Raw genomic sequence first — 20,601 nt, forward strand, 5'->3', positions numbered from 1 at the left:
AGATGTTGGGGATTTTATACACCCTTATTATTCCCCCTACAATTAAACAATACTATACTACAACACTTAGAGTTCAATAATAGAGTTTATAGGTTTTAGTCCACCATATATATATATATATATATATACCTTTCTCTCTCAATGAACTAAATGGTGGAATGGTGAAACCTATAAACTCTATTACTTACCTCTAAGTGTTGTAGTATAGTGTTGTAGTGTTGTAAAATATATATATATATATATATATATATATATATATATATATATATATATATATATTTTTTTTTTTTTTTTTTTTTTTTTTAAATTTTAAATAATTATTTTTAGGTTGTGTAGTGTCTCTGTTTAATATTTTATTACATTTCAAGTCATTTTACTGTACAGTTTTTGAGAAAAGTAAAGGCAAATTCACTCCAAACCCTTTTCATTTTCAATCATGTTCCATATTTAAACATCCACTTTTTCTTTCATTGGATTAATTAAAGTCATTTTACTGTAGTACACTTTTAGTTACAATTAAATGCAAAATCAAAGGCAAACTGTAAACGTATTTATTTTATATGTTTTGAGCAAACCTATAAAAAACATTTTTAATGAGTGTTTGAATATGAGACATGATAAAAATGCACTGATGTTTAGAGTGAATCTGTGTTTACTTTTCTCAAAAACTCCACAGTAAAATGAGATGAAATTGAATAGAGTAATAGACAGGGACACTCTAAATATAAATATTTTAAAATAATGAGCAAACCTAAAAAGGAAACTGTTTTATGAGTGTTCGAATATGGAATGATATGATTGAAAATGCACTGAGGTTTTTTATTTTTTATTTTTATATTTTTTTTAAATAATGGAAACGCCGTTCTAAAGCATCTTTACATATATTTTGCGCAACTAAAAGAAAAGTGCAGCTGGCTTATAATATTTCTTTTAGCTTGGATAATATTATAATTTATAGTATGTAGTTTAACAAAACACATTTACAACTTAACATTAACTGATGAGATGTCATAAAGCTTTTCTGTGATTGTATTTAATATGCCTGGAACTGTGTTCAGGAAGAAGAATCTCCAGTGCTACTGTAGATTAACAGGCTATTTTAAAATATATATATATTATAAGTATATAGGTGTTGTATGTATATTATGGCTACAATTAGTCAAGGAGTTTTATGGTTCTTGGTTATAAGAGTTCATGAGATCAATTGTGCAAAAATTGTGACTTGTGTATATAACTGTGCAATAAATACATTTAGGGTAATATTTATACATGTCAGAAATGTGTGTCAGAAATGTGTCCATAGTTGTGGACTGCGGTGAGAATATTTCTTACTCATCCATTGCAGCTGAAGCAGAGAGGAGCTTTTAAAAGCTGAAACTAATCAATAAGGAAGGCATTGGGTCATGGCGTGGTTCCCCCGGGTTCATCATTCAAACTAGATCCGCCATTGCCATTTGGTGGTATCTATTTAGCACAAACATACAGTTCAACATTAGCTCACCATCAAGCAGAACATTTTAAGATAAATAAATGATGGAAGAAACTCATGATAATTAATTTAATATCAATCAGTATTTGACTAATTAATATAATTCAATTAATAGATTGTTGTGTTAAAAGTAACATTAGAGTCTTTTCACATAAATTGAGTTGATTAAGCAAAGAGTCGTGTGATTAAAAATTATAATTGGAACATTATAGCCGTAATAAATCATAGCACTGTGGATACTTAAGTACATTTGAAGGCAAATGCTTTTGTACCTTACCTCAGTTGAAAGTTTAAGGGGAGCACTTTAACTGGAGTAATTGGTTTTGGAGGTGAAGAAGAAGAGGAGGAGAGTGAGGACTGAAAGGGGTTTGGTGGTGGTAAAGAGGTGCTGAATGATTGGGCGTCTACTGCAAAAGTGATAAGGGAGACAGCTAGAAAGGTACTTGGTGTGACATCTGAAAATAGAAAGGAAGACAAAGAGATGTGGTGGTGAAATGAGGAAGTGCAGGAAAGCATAAGGAAAAAAAGGTTGGCAAAACTAAATTTGGAATCAACAGAGAGATGAGAAAAGTAGGCAGGAGTACAAGGAGATGTGGCAGCAGGTAAAGAGGGATGTTGCGAAAGACATGGAAAAGGCATATGAGGAGCTGTATGTGAAGTTGGACACTTTGGAAGGAGAAAAAGATTTGTACCAATTGGCCAGGCAGAGGGACCGAGCTGGGAAGGATGTGCTGCAAGTTAGAGCAATAAAGGATGGAGATGGAAATGTGTTGACTAGTGAGGAGAGTGTGTTGAGAAGATGGGGGGAGTATTTTGAGCAGCTGATGAATGAGGAAAATGGGAGAGAGAGAAGGATGGATGGTGTGGAGATGGTAAAGCAGGAAGTGGATAGGATTATTAAGGAGGAAGTGAGAGTAGCAATTAGAAGGATGAAGAGTGAAAGTCAGTAGGATCAGATGACATACCGGTAGAAGCATGGAGATGTTTAGGAGAGATGGCAGTGGAGTTTTAAACAAGATTGTTTAACAAAATTTTGCAGAGGAAGAGCACCACAGAGGCTTTATTTGCTTTGAGAATGTTGATGAAGAAGTAAAGAGAAGGTCTGAAGGGTTGAATTGTGTGTTTGTGGATTTAGAGAAGGCGTACAACAGGGTGCCAAGAGAGGAGTTATGATATTGTATGAGGAAGTCAGGTGTGACAGAGAAGTATGTGAGGGTGGTGCAGGACATGTATGTGGGCAATGTGACAGCAGTGAAGTGTGCAGAGGGACGACAGACTGGTTTAAGGTGGCGGTTGGACTGCAATAGGGATCGACTCTAAGCCCTTTCCTATTTCCAGTGGTGATGGACAGGTTGACGGATGAGGTCCGACAGGAGTCTATGTTGACTATGAAGTTTGCGGATGATATTGTGATTTGTGGTGAGAGTAGGGAGCAGGTTGAGAAGAGCCTGGAGAGGTGGAGGTACATGCTGGAGAGAAGGGGAATGAAAGTCAGTAGGAGTAAGACAGAGTACATGTGTGTGAATGAGAGGGAGGGCAGTGGAGTCGTGCAGTTGCAGAGAGAAGATGTGGAGAAGGTGGATAAGTTCAGGTATCTGGGGTCAACAGTGCAAAATAATGGAGAGTGTGTTAGAGAAGTGAAGAAAAGAGTGCAGGCAGGGTGAAGTGGGTGAAGAAGAGTGGCAGGAGTGATTTGCGATAGAAGCGTATCTGCAAGAGTGAAAGGGAAAGTTTATAGGACTGTGGTGAGACCTGAAGATGCTGAGATTCTCATTGGAGTGATAAAAATGGACAAGATTAGAAACGAGTTTAATAGAGTGACAGCGCATGTAGGACATTTTGAGGACAAAGTGAAAGCGCATCGAATGAGATGGTTTGGACATGTGCAGAGAAGGGACACGGGGTATATTGGTAGGACAATGTTGAAGATAGAGCCGCCACAAAGGAGGAAAAGAGGAAGACCAAAGAGGAGGTTTATGAATGTGGTGAAGGAAAACATGCAGGTAGTTGGTTTGAAAGAGGCAGATGTACAGCATAGAGTAGTATGAAGACGGATGATCCGCTGTGGCGACCCCTAATGGGAGAAGCCGAAAGAAGAAGAAAAAGGTTTACTCCATCTGGGGGTACTTCTGCACTCCTTTATTTGTTTATTTATTTGTTTATTGATTTTTATTTATACTTATTTTATATATGACCAAAAACTGCCCGTACCTCTAACTTTTTTATCTTAATTTGGATTTCAAGCAAGACAGGTTTCCATTATTTTTCCCGAAAACACATATCGCACATTATATGGTATTTGCTTGAGCCTAATTATTTGAGTTATCACTCCTTTATACTTCACCTTTTTTCCCAGGAATCTATATTGTTTAGCCCTAATCCCGGATTCCTTGTATGTGTGTGTGTAGTGAGAACCCTATTCACACCCACTTTACCCTTCCCTTTACTTAATGCCTCAGAGTTAATTAAATCAAAACAGTTCTGCAATGCTACTGTTTTAACACATCTTATAAAGCTTTTATTACTTGATTTTATTACATTATTACTTGAAAATTAGGAAGGAAATTGTAAAAGAGTGCAGGAAAGCTGGTCACCCTTCTCTTTTGTAAAATTAGCTTTTATTTACTTTGAAATTTAGTCTAATATACAGGCTACAAATTACATTAATGTACAACACCTTTTTAGCCTCCCAGCTACAGGCTTTAATAGAAGAACTTCTACAAATGAAAAGGAACCATTTTGTTAAAGGCACTTTGCTTTAGTCTGTAGAAATGCTTCTACTGCTTAGCTGATTGCAGCTGAAACCAAGCGCTCTGACTGAGATGGTGTGCATAAATGAAGTGGAATTTGACCAGGAGAGCATTGCAGCAATCATGTTGGATAGAGTGTGTCCCTGCAAAACAAAAATTGCAATTGTGCAATCTCATGTGAGGTATAAATTTATTAATTTGAAAATTACATTAACTCTAACTCTGGCTACACTATTCGTATTCACAACAGGAACAGGGATACACACGCTTGTCTTTACTATTATGTTCCCATTTTGTAACGTTTCAGGCTTTGGCCCCAACTGCACTAACTACACTAACTGCACCAACATGCCCAGTTCAAAGTAGTTGAAAGCCCAACTTGGAAAATGTTATTAAAGCTGACACTATTATAAAAAAAAAAGGCTATTATAACTTCTTAAAAGTAGTATAATTGCTAAATCTAAAAATGTATTTGAAATATGTCCTATTATTTGTATTGTGAAGATAACTGAGATTTGTTCTGATGTTTATATGCTGTGTATAGACTGTGATTATTGAATGATTGCAGTTTGTAATTGGATGATTTGTAATTTGTATGTTTTGACTGTATCAGCCCTCAATCATCAAGCATTTGTAGATACCTAACTTCATCTTGCAATGGTACAAATTTCATTCTATTTAAATCAATCATGCTGCAAACACAGCATGAACAGCAGCTACGCTAATTCATCTCCACTGCTTTTCTTTCTTTACCCATCCTGAGGCATCCTGATGTTGCGCCATCTCCAGTTGTGTCCCACCTTAGGAAGATTATGGCCCTTTAAAGAAATAGATGCCGACTCTGCAAACATCCCGAACTATCTATTTGGGTCCCACTTCATGTAGAGTTTGGCATTGCACTTCTTCGAATTTTTAAACGCTCTGGCATGGAGAAGCTGGTGTTGGATCTGTGAAGATGTCAAATGTTGAGCTATTTTATGAGTTGCTCAGTAGCTCCTGGTTCCACAATATCTACTGACTGTATAAGACTGTAGAAAGGACATTACTCATAATCACACACACTCGTGGTAGTTCTCACTCTTCAGTGTTTTGTATTGTTATAAGATTTATAATCACACCCATGGTTTTACCCAAATGAGGATGGGTTCCCCTTTTGAGTGTGGTTCCTCTCAAGGTTTCTTCATCTAGGGAGTTTTCCTTTGTTACAATCGCCCCAGGCTGCTCATCAGGGATAAATACACGTAAATCACTTAAGTAATTCTTAAGTTCTGTAAAGCTGCTTTCAGACAATGTCTATTGTGCAAAGCGCTATAGAAATAAACTTAAACTTGAACATACAAATAGAAATGTACAACAGCAAACTGATGATTTTCCTTTTCCAGTGCACTAGTTTTTAGTAACTGGATCAATCAATGTTCCAGGTCAACCTCTTTAATCCAGGCCGGACAAATTCCCAAGAAAAGTGACTTTGCTGACTGGGTTTACTTGTGTTCATGAGGTACATATATAAGTCAGACTCTGATGGATTTTTATTCATTTTCATTCAAACCAGCCAGAGATCACATTGTGTTTCTAAAGATTCTGCATCTTCTTCATGTACAAAATGTATTTTATATAGGACTTACATCACTGTATCTACTTCACTTTTTTCTTTCCCTTTTTTGTCTCAGACAGTGGCCTCAGATGGGTGTGGATAACTGACAACTATCAAATAATCTGAGCTTGTGCTGTTTTCATGCTAAGCAGTATGATATGACTATGTCTTCATTTGACAGGCTAATAGCTCTGGTTACCTGTGATGACGTACAGGTTTATATTGGACATGCTGTAGTGGTGCCTTTGACTTCATCATAGCCAGATAATCCCAGATTAATATAAAAACCCACATAAAGCTCATATTAAGATTTTGGTTAAGTCTATAGAAAATTGTTAGATTATTAAACTAGCTCTTTGCTTTGTTATATATTTTTATTTAGGATATTACTGACTTGACTCTAGCATCAGCTTTTGCATTTAACAGTAACCTGCTGACCAGAATGATGGAGGTATGCAAAGGCAGCATGTCAGCACAATCAAGGCCATGATTTTATTTTCATATATAACTATGGGAAGGAGTTCTTTACAGGTTCTAGATGACAACCTGCTTCTTTTGTTCACTGGACCACATCACACCAATATGTAATTAATTATTTCCCTTACTCCCTTTCACTATGTGGAATGTCATAAGCTGTAAACACTGCAATGTTTGCTGATAACAGTAAAGTTTTGTAATTTTGGAAAAAGAAAACAAAAATGAAAATTTCTGTATCTAGTGACCCATAATGTGCGTTGGTCAGTGTTGGTCATGTGGTGCATGGTTTTATTTTTGGAAATGTAAAGCAGCATAATAGATAATAGTAAGTAAATTGAGTAAAATGGACTTCTTTCACAGGGAATGCACATTCAGAACAAATAATTTTTAATCTTTTTGTAACAATGTTATAAGGTTTTGACTGTGGAACAACTGTGGTTTATGGTTTGCTCAAGAGTACAATAAATTTTCATTCCATAAAAATAAATTGGTTCTATAATAAATGTTCCAATTTGCATATGAGAGCTCAGGGAGCACAAATGTTCTCCACAGATCATTTAAAATAACGAAATTGTTATTTGCTTCAATTGACACTGACGTTGCAAACAGCTGCTTCCCATTCTCTGAACAGTCAGATAAGGTAAGCACAATTCAACTTTTATTCTCATTGCAGGTGTTTTCATATAATAGTTTTGGACACCTCTTTGTGTTACAGCTTTCAGCATGTTACTTTATTAACACAATAAATTTTAAAGATACATTTGCTATACAGTTTATTGCAACCCCCTAAAGGCCTGCCCATTTATTATCCAACCAGCCAATCACCTGTCAGCCCTGTAACAGATAAGAGGTCAAGACCTTCAGTTAATGTTTGTATTAAATATCACGATGAGGAAATAAATGTGTGAATGAATGTATGTTTATGAATTTGTGCTTGTTTAAGTATTTCTGATTTCTTCTGATTTTCACAGTTCTGAAGACAGAAAGACACTGTTAAAGGTCAGCTCATTCATGCTGGCTGGAAGTCTACAGTAACTCGAATAACCACTTTACAAATCTGATGAAAACCACAGAAAAGCATCCCAGAAGGAATAACATATCCTATATTTAGGTGGATAGGCTACAACTCAAAGATTTTAATTATTTCAGGAAATATTTAAATAGATAGTATAAATCACAGGGAGTAATTGACGTTTTTAACTAGCAAAATCTATATTGAGTGAAAAAGAATTGGACTGCAGTTTTGTTGTAAATATTATAGAAATGTAAACTTGTGTTTAGCATTAAATGCAAAGTGTAAATAAAATATATATTTTTAGAATGGATGTTTCTTGAACATGAAAACATTATAGAAAGCTGGATTATTATTATTCATATTATATTTTCATAATATTATTATCATATAATCATAGATGTTTTTCAGTTCCTAAATGGAAACAACCACTGTGAATAGCCATCTGAACCATAAAGTCACCTGAAAAAAATCAAGCAGAATAGAGTAAATGATTTATTATTAACAACATCTATTGGCAACAAGTGCAAACACGCTCTTTAAAGATAATTTCCTTAAAACGTGTATTATCAATTTGCTTTAAATTATGTCATACCTAGCAGCTTGCTAACTACTTGGCAGCATTTTTTTTTTCTGTTTCATAGAAAATAACATCCTATACACTATTTCTACATGGTACTTTTTCATGCCCTGTTTTTTGTCAAGTAGAGTATACAATGTAGCTTTGTGTACTAGCATTAACGATCACTCGTGCAAACTCAAGTGTGTATGAGTATGTGCGCGTGAGTGTGTGTGTGTGTGTGTGAGTGTTTGAGAGAGATAGAGCGAGAGAGAGAGAGAGAGAGAGAGAGAGAGAAAGAGAGAGAGAGAACACAAGACAGAGAAAGAAAATTATATAGACAGAGAGAGAGAGAGCCAGAGAGATTGTGTAAAAATAAATGTTTTTCTATGAATTATTAGCTTACAACAATTGGCAAACATGATAATGGTGGTTAATTGAAGATCCTAGGGTGTTTCATCTATTTCCTTCTCACAGATCCATTTTAGTGGGTGTGAACATGGTGCATCATTCCAGGACTTCATTGGATTATTAGTAGGATACACTGCTGCACAATCCTCTATGCCCAAGTCATCATTTGGCTCCCCGTCCATCCAGTACCTATACAAATATGCACTTTACTCCTTTTACCTTCATATAATAAAATACATTTAACTGATGCTGTATTAGGGAAGAGTACAAGACATCAATGAGATCGTTTGTACCTAATACTGCAATAACAAATGTACTGAAATTGAGTACCTTTCTGTCAGTGTGTTATTATTTAGCCATTTCCAGTGCCCTTCCGCATGTTCGTCTTTCAGTCCTATCCAAAATCCATTATAATAACTGAATGGTAGGTTGTACCGAAGAGCTTTTAAACTCTCTACAATGAACTCCTAAACAGGAGGGTGAAAATTAAATGTTAATATTCTTATTTGCTTTTGACTTGTTCCAACTTCTGTCTAGGAAAGAAAAAAACCCAAAGAAAACAGTCCCCCAATACAAAATCCTTATTTACAAACTTATAACATTTTATCTTTAAATGATTTATGCTTGTTAAATTCTATTAAATCCTTTGGCTTTGTAAATCTATAACACAGAAGGAGGAGGTTAATGTACTTCATCACACTTTCATTTCACCAAGACCTCAACTTTATTTCAAAAAACACTCTAGCATCATATCAAAACGATGAAGGAGAAGCAAATATTCATAGGTCTTCTTGATGTGCAGAGCAGAAGTGAAAAAGATTAACTTTTTCTTTTATCATTAAAAACATTTATTATATCGGTAAAATTAAAGGTTTGCAGAAACCTGACTAACACACCTCAACCTGTCCTTGAATATCCTATTAAAAAATTATCTGTGTTAAAATAGACATGATCCACCTTTTGTTGTTATAATAACCTCCACTCTTTGGGGAAGGCCTTTCAGCAGACCTTGTAATGTAGCTGTGGGATTTGCTTATATTTGGACACAAGAGTGTTGGTAAATGAATCTACTGATTTTGGGTAAGCACATTTGGGGTTTATTACAGTTCCAGTTCATCCCAAAAATGTTTAGTTGGATTGAGGTTAGTGCTGAACACTTGTGTTCTTTCACTGCAACCTTGACAAGCCATGTGTTCAACTTGTGGCACTGTCATAGTGAAATATGATTTGGCCCCGCACAGTGTTAAAGAATACAAAGGCATTGTGTTTTCAACGCTGTGGCAACAGTTTGTGGAAGGGCCACAAGTGATGTTCAGGTGTCCAACACCTACTTATAGTGCAATTGTTTTTTTCCATGACATGCTTCTTGCAACCACAAATGTTTTAAAAAGAGAATTTAAAAATAAACCATAAATCGTAATATGAGGGTGAAGGTTTATACTTGACCTGTTTCTCCTTTGAGTCTATGACGACTAAGTCAGCTCCTTTTTTCTTGCAGTCATCCCTGCCCCCGTTCCAGCCTTTGCGTTGAGTCGATGCAGAAACAGCAAAGTAAAAGCATGTGCTGTTCATCAGCACCCAGTTGGGTAAGCACTTACCACAGTTTTCTTCTGTTGACAGATCATGAAAATTTTGAAAATACATCAAGTTAAAATGTTTAATTCAAAACGTTTATTTTAAGACTTACCAAGATGTGAAAGTTGAGACTGCAGTTTTCTTTTATCTTCTTCTAATTTCTGTTTTTGTGAGTTTAGCTCATTCTTCGAGTTTGTCTCTCTGCGCATATTTATCTGCAGTGATTTGATCAGCTTTACATCTTCATCATGCTTGTTCTGAAGTGCATTTTTAGACTCAGTCAGGCTTTTGTGGTCTGACTGCAGCCGAGCAAGTTGAGAGCTGATGATTGATGAGTTGAGAGACAAGATGTCATGTTTGTCATTCACCTTGTTAACTGTGAAAATAACAACAATGTTGTCTTCCTTCAGCTCAGCTTATATTAAGTCTTAATATATTTATATTAATCTAATATTATATATATATATATATATATATATATATATATATATATATATATATATATATATATATATATATATATATATATATATATATATATATATATATATATATATATATATATATATCATAATATTAAGCAAATATTAAGTATGGGTTATGTAATTTGTTTAACAATAAAAATGTATTTAGCTTTTTAATATATACTCACTATAGGCACTCAGTCCTATTATAATAAAAAGAAATACAGCACTTAGGACTCCAAGAATTATAGCTGATAGTCGATAGGGCCTAGATCTCAGTTCATCTCTAACAGTAAACCTGGTCACTGGAAAAAAAAGTAAGTCAATCAAATCTACAGTCAGCATTGTGTATTAAAAACAGTGTAAGGGTTTGAGAGTAACTGTTCCTGGCCTACCTATACAGAAATCTGATTTATGGCTATATATGTATATATAAACATGTATATAAAATAATAGTTAATATACAGCCTGTTATATTATTATATTATATGAACATATTTGTAGTTCTATTGGATGCTTGAGACATATTTATTAAAGTATATGTACAAACGTCAACAACATGTTTGTTTGTTTTTTACTTCTATAGTAAAAAGTTTCTATACATATGTGGGATACATATACTTTAATATATTGTGATACATGATACATTAAAGTAGAACATAATATAGCTGATGTTGAGTTATGGAATTAGTTACTATGTAAAAATAGTGTCTCATATGTATGTATATACATATCTCATATCTATGTAATGTAGAATTTGCTCATGAGATCATCCAACACTGATACACTCCTAGAAAGTAATTTGAGAGGTCAGTGCTCATCTTAGACATTTCTGCTGTTGGATGTAGATCCGCCAACTGCATACATGTAAATGCAGGGGAATTAAATAATTTAATTCAAATATATTTATATATAAATGCTATAAAATAACTATTATTGTTCCTAAAATAACTATTATTGAATGTAATGGATCCGAAACCAACCCGATCAAATTACATTCACTATACTGTACCTGATTTGCTTACAGTTGCAAAAAAACAAAATCAAACAAAACCAAAAACCAAAGCAAAACACTCTAATGGCGGCAAGTGGGAGAGGAATTTTTCCTGCAATAATGACTCAGCGACAAGGATGATTTTTTTGATGAAAAGATATATAGATTTTGCAAGGCAAGATATTTTCTATATTTATAAATGATTTAAACTCAATTATTTTTTAAACAATTTAAAACAACTATTTTTATGATCTATAATAATAAATCAAATCATATTATTAAATAAATTATTTTAGTTTTGCCGTGACTACAGTCATGGGGGAATTAACTATTTCCTGGCTTAGATAAAAAAAAAAAAAAAAAATATATATATATATATATATATATATATATATATATATATATATATATATATATATATATATATATATATATATAGTAGATAAACTAATTGGAGTAGATACCTTTTTATCTTTATAAGACGAACTGTCAACTCACTACATGCACATGCATCTTGACGTTCATTTTACTCTGCTAGAAATGTCCTGTGCAAATATGTCAAAAACTTTGGAGTAAACTTATCTACATTAAAAAGTTAGATTTCATGTTAAAACTAATTGTGTACATGAAGTGAAACATGCATTTCCATGCATTTTTCAATACAAAAGAATCTAACTATTATCTAATTGTAATCTTTCAGAGATCCAGATCAGGAGAAAGTGCAAATTGATTACTATACCATGCAATATCACAATGTTACTTTGAAAATGTGAAAATATTGTTTAATATTGCAATGTTATTGTTGTGTTACATTATGTTTAATATCAGATTTGATTCCTTGTTGATCCCTGTTACTTATTGGCACACAGGTTTCAAACAATTGCTTTAAGTTAAGTACTGCATTATGTCATGCTGCTTGCTTTTTTACTCCAAAAGCAATCGTAAACCAAAAGTAAATTGTTTTGAAAATGAAACGTTTTTGACCATTTATTTAATAGAAATAAGGAAATGGAAGGTAGTTAAATAAAGTAAGCAATAATAAGTTATTGGAAAAGAGTATATTTTATGTATTACACAAGCACAATGTATGTGTGTTTGTGTGTATTATAAATACAAGGTTAAACATCCTTTACCCATATATTAACGTGTATTTGGCCCAAAAAAAGTGTTTTATATATATAGAAATGGCATTTTTGTAATATTTGTAAGTATATGATGTGTATATGTACAAGAATCTGATATGTATTTCTATGACTGTGAAATCCAAACATGAGCATGTATGCAATATATGTGCTTTGCATATATAGCTATATATCAGATTTCTGTATGGGTAAACCCATTTACCTCTCAAAATCCATAAAACATGCTAATTAATATAGTGACCCTATTAATGTTTGATATACAAATATTTACTTACTTTTTGAATATAGAGGATGAACATCTCCAGTGAAATCTTCTTGAGGTTCTAATTCATTGTATGTCCCCTTCCCTTGGTTTACAGAATCCACCATAGTTGTCACTTATTTCACATAGCTCTCATTACAGTGATTCATGTTTCTTTGGTCTTTACTCTTTACTTTGTGTAAACTGTTTGTCCTGCCAGTGTCACTGCACTCATTTAATGTTTATTGTGGGTGGACTTTCAGACTTGGCAGTGATTCATGTTTGTTGTGATGAGGAAGTATTGGGCACAGAATGTTCTGTTAATTGAAATAAAATAACATTTAAATTAAATTAATAATTGGCAAATTGTAAGATTTGCATTTCTGCTGAACATTTAGGAGCATTAGAGAGAGTGTGAATACACTTGACTACTGCACCCTGCACTTTAACCAGCTGCTGTGAACAGTTGTGTTTACCTACTCTACTGCATCCAGAATGTCATAATTGCACAAAACAAATATTTCACCTTGTAAAATTTATTATTTTTTCTGTTTTTTTTTTTTTAGAAGCTGTAACAGTCATATATAAGCATATTAATGGTTTAGGGTTGTTTTGGAGGAAGGAATGCATAATAATGAGAAATGAGATTTATTTCAGGTGAAAGCAAAAACTGAACCAACATGGCTACCATTTCATACTTCAACACCATGCAATTCTGGAACCAACTTCACCATATGACAAAACAAGCATATGTTCAAACTCTGTAAACATTATTTAGAGAGCAAATATTTAGTTGGAGTGTATCACAAAATTTATCCTGCCGTGTCACCGCACCTAAATCGTATTGAACTACACTGGGATGAACTGGATCACAAGCTAGGAAAAAAACACTACTGGCAAATTTTACTGGAGGCATGGTAAAGTATTTCAGCTGAATGTCTGGAGAAACCAGATCTTCTGATGTCAAGAGTGTGTCAAGCTGTCATGCTATGGGAAGATTTTTCAATGTATATACATTTTAACTGAATATATATAGTATATAAATATATACAATTAATACAATCTATAGATAGATAGATAGATAGATAGATAGATAGATAGATAGATAGATAGATAGATAGATGATAGATAGATAGATAGATAGATAGATAGATAGATAGATAGATAGATAGATAGATAGATAGATAGATAGATAGATAGATAGATAGATAGATAGATCAGCATCACCCAGAATTGCAAATATTAGCACAGTGCAAGGATATTTTATTTTCTCTCTTAAACATGGTCAAGTACAGATCTTTATCGTTATTCTATATTCAATGTGCAGTAAAAAGTGAAAGAAGATAATATAACAAGTATACAACAAGTATAGCAATAATTGCTGTTTTGCACAAATTGCCAGACTATTTATGGACTATTATTTTCCACATATCTTCTCATATATCTTCTGTACTGGTTGGTGCTGCAGTGCCACAGCGTGTACCATCTTACTGTTTCTTTTGCACTAAATATCAAACATGTGCACTTTATGTCATGTCCCAGGTAATTTTGTGTAGTTCTGTGATTTGTGTTGAACTTTTTATTAATTTATGATGTCTTATGTAGCAATAATGATGAAAATATTTTAAATCATTTTTGATTAACTCATACTGTAATTGCTGGGCACAAATGGAAGTGTGTTATCTATTTCCTTCTCACAGATCCATTTTAGTGGATATGAACATGGTGCATCATTCCAGGACTTCATTGGATTATTGGTAGGATACACACCTGCACAATCTTCCATGGCCTTGTCATCATTAGGCTCCCCGTCCATCCAGTACCTATACAAACATGTACTTTTTACATATATATTGTAAAATTTCTATAAAAAACTGCAGGTGTTAGGTGTAAAAGCATAGTACTAGCCAAAAATAAAATAATTTGTATCTCCTACTGCAATATAACAGATGAAATTGGGTACCCTTCGGTCAGTGTGGTCTCATTCAGCCATTTCCAGATCCCTTCTGTATGGTCGTCCTTCAGTCCGATCCAAAACCCATTATTATAACTGAATCGTAGATTGTACCGAAGAGTTTTTAAGCTCTTAACAATGAATTCCTATACAGATAAGTGGATATTAAATATAAGAATTGATATTTGCTTGTGATTTTTTTTAATGTGCCTTGAGAAGGGCTGGGTTAGATATTATATGCAGCAACTGCAAAAAGAAAGAGCACTTTAGCAGGTTAGATTGAGGTTTATTTAACATTTTAACATTGCAGTCACAAAAGTATGAAGGATTTATTTAGCTTTTTGTAGTGAATTCTTAGCCATATCATTCAAATAAATAATTGCTACTAAAGACTATAATTAAAAAAGGAAAAATGTCTATTTAAATTTCAGAAATGAACTGAGATATTTGTAATAAATACACACAAAGGTTTACATTTGACCTGTTTCTCCTTTGAGTCTATGACGACTAAGTCAGCTCCTTCTTTCTTGCACTCATTCCTGCTTGCATTCCAGCTTTTGCGTGGAGTCGATGCAGAAACAGCAAAGTAAAAGCATGTGCTGTTCATAAGCATCCAGTTGGGCAAGCACTTACCACAGTTTTGTTCTGTTGAAAAATAATAGAATATGTATTATTGAAAAAACATTTTACCTCAAGCCAAATAGTAAAAGAAAATCACAGCTAATGTTTGCAGCTGTATAAATGTATGAAGCAGTATGTGAAATTCTGTATATATAATCACTTAATGAGGAAAGATTAATTTCGGTTATTGCAGATATTTTTTTGCTGAAATAAAAAAGAATATGGAGGAAAAAAAAGTTACCAAGATGTAAAAGTTGAGACTGCAGTTTTCTTTTATCGTCTTCTAATTGCTGTTTTTGTGAGTTTAGCTCATTCTTCGAGTTTGTCTCTCCGCGCATATTTATCTGCAGTGATTTGATCAGCTTTACATCTTCATCATGCTTGTTCTGAAGTGCATTTTTAGACTCAGTCAGATTTCTGTTGTCTGACTGCAGCTGAGCAAGTTGAGAGCTGATGATTGATGAGTTGAGAGACAAGATGTCATGTTTGTCATTCACCTTGTTAACTGTGAAAACAACAACAATGTTGTCTTCCTTCAGCTCAGCTTATATCAAGTCTTTTTTATATATTGTTTAATAATATATATTTAGCATTTCAATATATATACTCACTGTAAGCACTCAGTCCTATTATAACAAAAAGAAATACAGCACTTAGGACTCCAAGAAATATAGCTGCCAGTCGAGAGGGCCTAAATCTCAGTTCATCTCTGATATTAAACCTGATCACTGGGAAAAAAAAGTAAAACAATTAAAGTCAGCATTGTGTGCTAAAAACAATATAAGGGTTTTAGAGTTACTGGTTTAAAACTACTGCTTTTAACACCCCATCAAAGAAATCTTGATTCATGTTACAAATTTATAATGTAAAATGTGTTTATGTTCTCCAATTGTGTGACTGTGCTATTCTTTACTGTATTATAAATATGATTTGAAATGTTATTTAATGCTTTGGCATTTAAAATGTCTTTAAAGTGGTTTACTACATAAAAAAACAGAGCACACCAGTTTAACTTGATTTGAGAAGTGAGATATAAAAGTTTTTTTGCACAGTGCCACCAGAAATGAATCACTTCCTCCCAAAAGTTATTTTTATTTTTTTATCTATTGCAAAATCAGATGTAACAAAAATCGGCTTTTTTTTTTTTTTGCAATTCTCGATACAAGTAGAGATTTTCTCAGAATTATTTTCAAATAAAAAAATTAAAACTTTACCACATTGACTGAATTTGCTTCAATTAGAGATTTGATTTGTCTCAGATGTGTCACTATGAGTTCTGCATGTTTTTTTTTTTTTCTTTTCCAACTGAATTTAAATCTTAAGTCTGATTTGAATTTTCTAAAACATAAACCTTCCTTTTATTTAAAGCCATTTATTAGTAATTAGTTTTTGTTCTGGGTTTGGATTATTGTTCGAATACAGCTGTATGGCTGACAGAGCTGGTTGCTCTCAACAATTTGCTTACATTGCCAAGTTTTCCAGTTCCTTCTGGTGAAAAGTAACCCTACAGCATGATGCTACCAACAACGTGCCTGATCACAGAAATGGTATTACCTGGGTTGGGCTGTATTCGGTTTTTGGCAAGTCTTTAGGATTAATGGTTCAGCTCATCAGACCACAAAATATTTTATTCAGAAGTTCTCAGATTCTTTAAAATGGTCATTCTCTAAAAATCTTAGATTACTGCATGACTCTTTACTTTCACTACTCAATTCACTTTATTTAACTCCCTTTATTTGCTTTATCCTCCCTACTACAGTGCTACTCTATATGCACTGCATATTCTACATGCATTCAGACTTAGCAACACCTTTTCTCCCACCATGAATTCTATCCCTACATTGCTGTCCTATATGTTGTATCTGTTGTTTTATGCACAAGCATGTCATGTGAGATGTCTTGTTGTCTCATGCCCTCAGTTTCCTGAAAACATTTCACAGTAAAGCAATCTTGAAACTCAGAAGTGTCCTCCTCCTGGCAACTCTCACACACATGTTGGATCTGTGATGTTCTGATTACATAGAATCACTGAGCTCTGTAACCATGTAGTATTGCAGTTGGACTGTTTTGACACTTCTCTTACACTTGCATTCAGTATGGCCTCCTCATGTTAGTCTGGGTTATACCATGTTTTGTCCGTTTTGTTATGATTGATTTCACAGTGCTCCTAAGAAGGTCCTACACTAAGGTTTTATAAACTATTTCTGTCTTGATTCCTTTTAACAACTTTATGTTGGAACTCACAGAACAGAACAGATAGAGCAATTTATTTTATTTATTTATTACAGATGGAAATTCACCACAGGACTGATCTGATTTATTCATTTATTGCGCAGTTAATACATTTAGGTCGTATTTTAAATTGGCAGAAAAGAGGTAAATATTTTTAATAGTTAATAGTTAGTTTAAATAGTTTTATTTAAAAAATATATTCTGAGGACATCTAAATAAGTTATTACTTAATAATAATTGGTGGGTGAGTACTTTCTGGATACACTGAATACAGATGCAATTCATATTTCCTGTAATTCATGACTAATTGAAGAAAAAGCATGGTCTATATAACAATCAAAATCTTATGGCTTGTTTTACAGATAAATAAATTGCTGACTAGAACTAATCAACAATACTATTAAATAAACTAAAACAATTGAATCCTTAAAGTCCTTAAACACTAAAATAACACACTAAATAATAAACTAAACACATTCCATAATGTTTGATAGACATTAATTTACTTACTCCTTGGAGTTAGAGGATAAACATCTCCATCATCTTGAATTTCAAATTCATCAGAGTTCAACATAATTTCAACTTTGTAAAAACACAATTTTAGTTATGTGGTCTGATAGTGTCACTGAACTGATTTGCTGTTGAATATGGGTGGATCCTCAGTTGATGCAGTTATTCATGTTGGGGTGATGAGGAAGTAAATGGCATAGAATTTTCTGTCAGAGTTAATAATAAACTGGTCAAACCTAACGTGTGAGAAAAGCCAATCTTTAGAATAATAACATATAAATTATTTTTAATGAGACAAACAACAAGCTATTGGTTATTTAAAAAGACAAATTTGAAAAATCATGGATATTTATATAGTACATTTAGTCTTTACAAATCATCATCATCATCATCAAACTTTTCATTCATTTAACAATTGTGCTTTTCTTATATTTGTGCAAAGAATGTATTTCAACTTACCGACAGGTGATTGTGAGAGGACGTTTGTTGGTTTATGTACGGAACAGAAACAGGATTTAACTGGGTCAAAACTGGATTTTCTTCTGAACTACCGTATTTTTCCCACGTTTTGAACCCCGCGGCTTAAACAACGAAGCGGTTAATTTATGAATTTTTCCTGGGTTTTTCCAGGTTTCACAAACTTTAAGCCAAAAAACTGAACCCCATAACATTAAACCAAAGAAATTTCCGAACGGAAACGAAAAAACGCACCTCACCTGTGTTCTGAGCTGCACGTCTTCGGGAGAAAAAACGTTTTTCTTAAACACACGACGATGCCAAAACAAAACTCTCGAGAGAAATAGTTGTGAAAGGAAGGAGGAAGACAGTGAACAATGACTTTCTTGGTAGGCTACTGTTTAGATACAAGCCGTTGTAACGCGTTGAGTCTGGGTCATGGGAGAGCTCGCTAACTCCCAACTCGCTAACTTCCAACAGAAATCATATAAGCACAGACAGGTTTCCAAAACTTGTGCTTTTTAATTTTTCTTGGCAACAGCGTTACGGGTTAATCAAAGAAACTTAGAACTGAGCATCAGAAAATAATAAGGACATAATCCTTGTCTTGAACACACGCAGTAATACCGGCAGAATGCAGGGACATGCTATTCCCAAAATACCGCTATGCTCCTAAAGGAAGCGCAACATATTTCACCCGTTACACCGTGTGTAACGTGTCTTTCGTTAAAGCCTGTGTAAAGTACATTAGTGTAGACACCTGCAGCTTATAGACAGGTATTTATGTTAAAAATAAAACTATTTGTTTTCTTTAAAATACGGTCTGCCAGGACCACACTTGTTTAGATATTTTCAAGTTCGTCATCTAATCCAAAGCCACTGTCCCACATATTTCTCCGTTCCTCCTAGTGCAGGAATGGATGCAGTTCTAAATATTTCAATACACTTGAAGGGAGTAGTTTCTAATGTGTATGACACTTTAATCTCAATAAAAAATATAGATCTGAACAAAATCCATGCGGAATGGACAAGGGATTTGGGAGTGGACATATCAAAAGAAACCTGGAAAAATGCATTATTTAGGGTGAATGGGACAACCTCCTGCACTCGTTTAGGCTTGATACAGTTCAAGGTCCTTCACAGACTCCATTACAGCAAGGTTAAGCTGTCCAAGATATACACCAATATAACTGACGCGTGTGAGCGTTGTCGCTCTGCTGGGGCAGATTTGGCTCATATGTTTTGGACTTGCCCCAGACTGTTTGATTACTGGACAATCCTGTCTGAGGCGTATATTAAGGATGTTAAGCCTAGTTTTGAAATGGCAATTTTTGGAGTACCTGAGCAAGGTACAGTCATGCCCAGGAAGTGTCAAGATGCTTGTGCTTTTGCATGTCTTCTGGCTCGGAGAAGAATATTACTTGATTGGAAATCAAGTAAACCACCTTTAGTCTCACTCTGGCTTAAAGATTTGATGCTATTTTTGGAATTGGAAAAAATTAAATACTCTCTTAGAGGATCCACCAAACTTTTCTATTTAGTATGGACCCCAATGATCTCATATTTTGGAAAGGGTGTAGCACTTCCCCCAAACTGAGTTGGAAGGCTTGTGCGCATTGTAACAGGTAATGCCGTCAGGTGCAAAGGGCTAACAATGTTGTCCAGTATTTCCTCATTGTTTGTAATGTCATAACTGTGTTTTTTGTTTTTTTGTTTTTTTGGGATTTTGGTGTTGAAAAAATTGTAGGCGGGGGGGCGGAAGGGGAGGGGGGGACAGGAAATGTGGAAAATACTGTCGATTATCTGTTGCCTAATGTTATTGTTGTTTCCTATTGTGGTTCCCTCTGTTCCTTCCTCAATAAAAAAAATATATACTCTGGAAATTACGGTAAACATTGCATTCAGTTCACCTTCAATTGTCTTTTTTTTTTTTTTAACTAATGACTGTAGCAACCTCATGACATAATTTTAGATTTACTACCTATATCCCACACTCATTCTATGGCTCTTCTTATCAACCCAGGTATTCCTGGCTGACCCTGAAAAGCTACTCTGCTCAGTTGTAGAACCACAGACAAATATAAAATTATATATATATATATATATATATATATATATAT

At 33.9% G+C, this 20,601-nt stretch overlaps 2 protein-coding genes across 3 annotated transcripts; both read right to left on the reverse strand.

Moving 5' to 3' along the window:
* Positions 1 to 8,204: 8,204 nt before the first annotated feature.
* Positions 8,205 to 12,924, reverse strand: LOC124389683 (C-type lectin domain family 4 member E-like). Its single transcript, XM_046855104.1, has 6 exons — positions 12,743 to 12,924; positions 10,520 to 10,636; positions 9,980 to 10,243; positions 9,739 to 9,902; positions 8,623 to 8,759; positions 8,205 to 8,481 (listed from the first exon to the last, which is right to left on the reverse strand). The coding sequence occupies exons 1-6, from the start codon at positions 12,834 to 12,836 to the stop codon at positions 8,328 to 8,330; spliced, it is 930 nt and encodes a 309-aa protein (XP_046711060.1). The 5' UTR covers positions 12,837 to 12,924; the 3' UTR covers positions 8,205 to 8,327.
* Positions 12,925 to 13,880: 956 nt separating this feature from the next.
* Positions 13,881 to 18,181, reverse strand: LOC124389684 (C-type lectin domain family 4 member G-like). 2 transcript variants are annotated; one of them, XM_046855106.1, is made up of 6 exons: positions 18,026 to 18,180; positions 15,895 to 16,011; positions 15,525 to 15,788; positions 15,144 to 15,307; positions 14,672 to 14,808; positions 13,881 to 14,531 (listed from the first exon to the last, which is right to left on the reverse strand). In XM_046855106.1, exons 1-6 carry the CDS (start codon positions 18,087 to 18,089, stop codon positions 14,348 to 14,350), a joined length of 930 nt encoding a protein of 309 aa, XP_046711062.1. In that variant the 5' UTR covers positions 18,090 to 18,180; the 3' UTR covers positions 13,881 to 14,347. The 2 variants fall into 2 exon arrangements, with proteins under 2 accessions (XP_046711062.1, XP_046711063.1); XM_046855107.1 differs by lacking the exon at positions 13,881 to 14,531 and having other exon boundaries at positions 14,674 to 14,908; positions 18,026 to 18,181.
* Between the last annotated feature and the right edge of the window lie 2,420 nt (positions 18,182 to 20,601).

The sequence above is a fragment of the Silurus meridionalis genome, chromosome 8, assembly GCF_014805685.1.
Source record: "Silurus meridionalis isolate SWU-2019-XX chromosome 8, ASM1480568v1, whole genome shotgun sequence".
Taxonomy (NCBI): Eukaryota; Metazoa; Chordata; class Actinopteri; order Siluriformes; family Siluridae; genus Silurus; species Silurus meridionalis.

What these genes read in the sequence shown, in the direction of transcription:
- LOC124389683 (XM_046855104.1), bottom strand. Translation starts at nt 12,836, where the DNA reads ATGGTGGATTCTGTAAACCAAGGGAAGGGGACATACAATGAATTAGAA. An exon ending in AATAGGACTGAGTGCCTATA is followed by an intron (nt 10,244 to 10,519) that starts GTGAGTATATAT and finishes TTATTTTCACAG; the next exon opens with TTAACAAGGTGAATGACAAA. An exon ending in TAGACTCAAAGGAGAAACAG is followed by an intron (nt 8,760 to 9,738) that starts GTCAAGTATAAA and finishes CCTCCTGTTTAG; the next exon opens with GAGTTCATTGTAGAGAGTTT.
- LOC124389684 (XM_046855106.1), bottom strand. Translation starts at nt 18,089, where the DNA reads ATGTTGAACTCTGATGAATTTGAAATTCAAGATGATGGAGATGTTTAT. An exon ending in TTATCCTCTAACTCCAAGGA is followed by an intron (nt 16,012 to 18,025) that starts GTAAGTAAATTA and finishes TTTTTTTCCCAG; the next exon opens with TGATCAGGTTTAATATCAGA. An exon ending in TAGACTCAAAGGAGAAACAG is followed by an intron (nt 14,809 to 15,143) that starts GTCAAATGTAAA and finishes TTATCTGTATAG; the next exon opens with GAATTCATTGTTAAGAGCTT.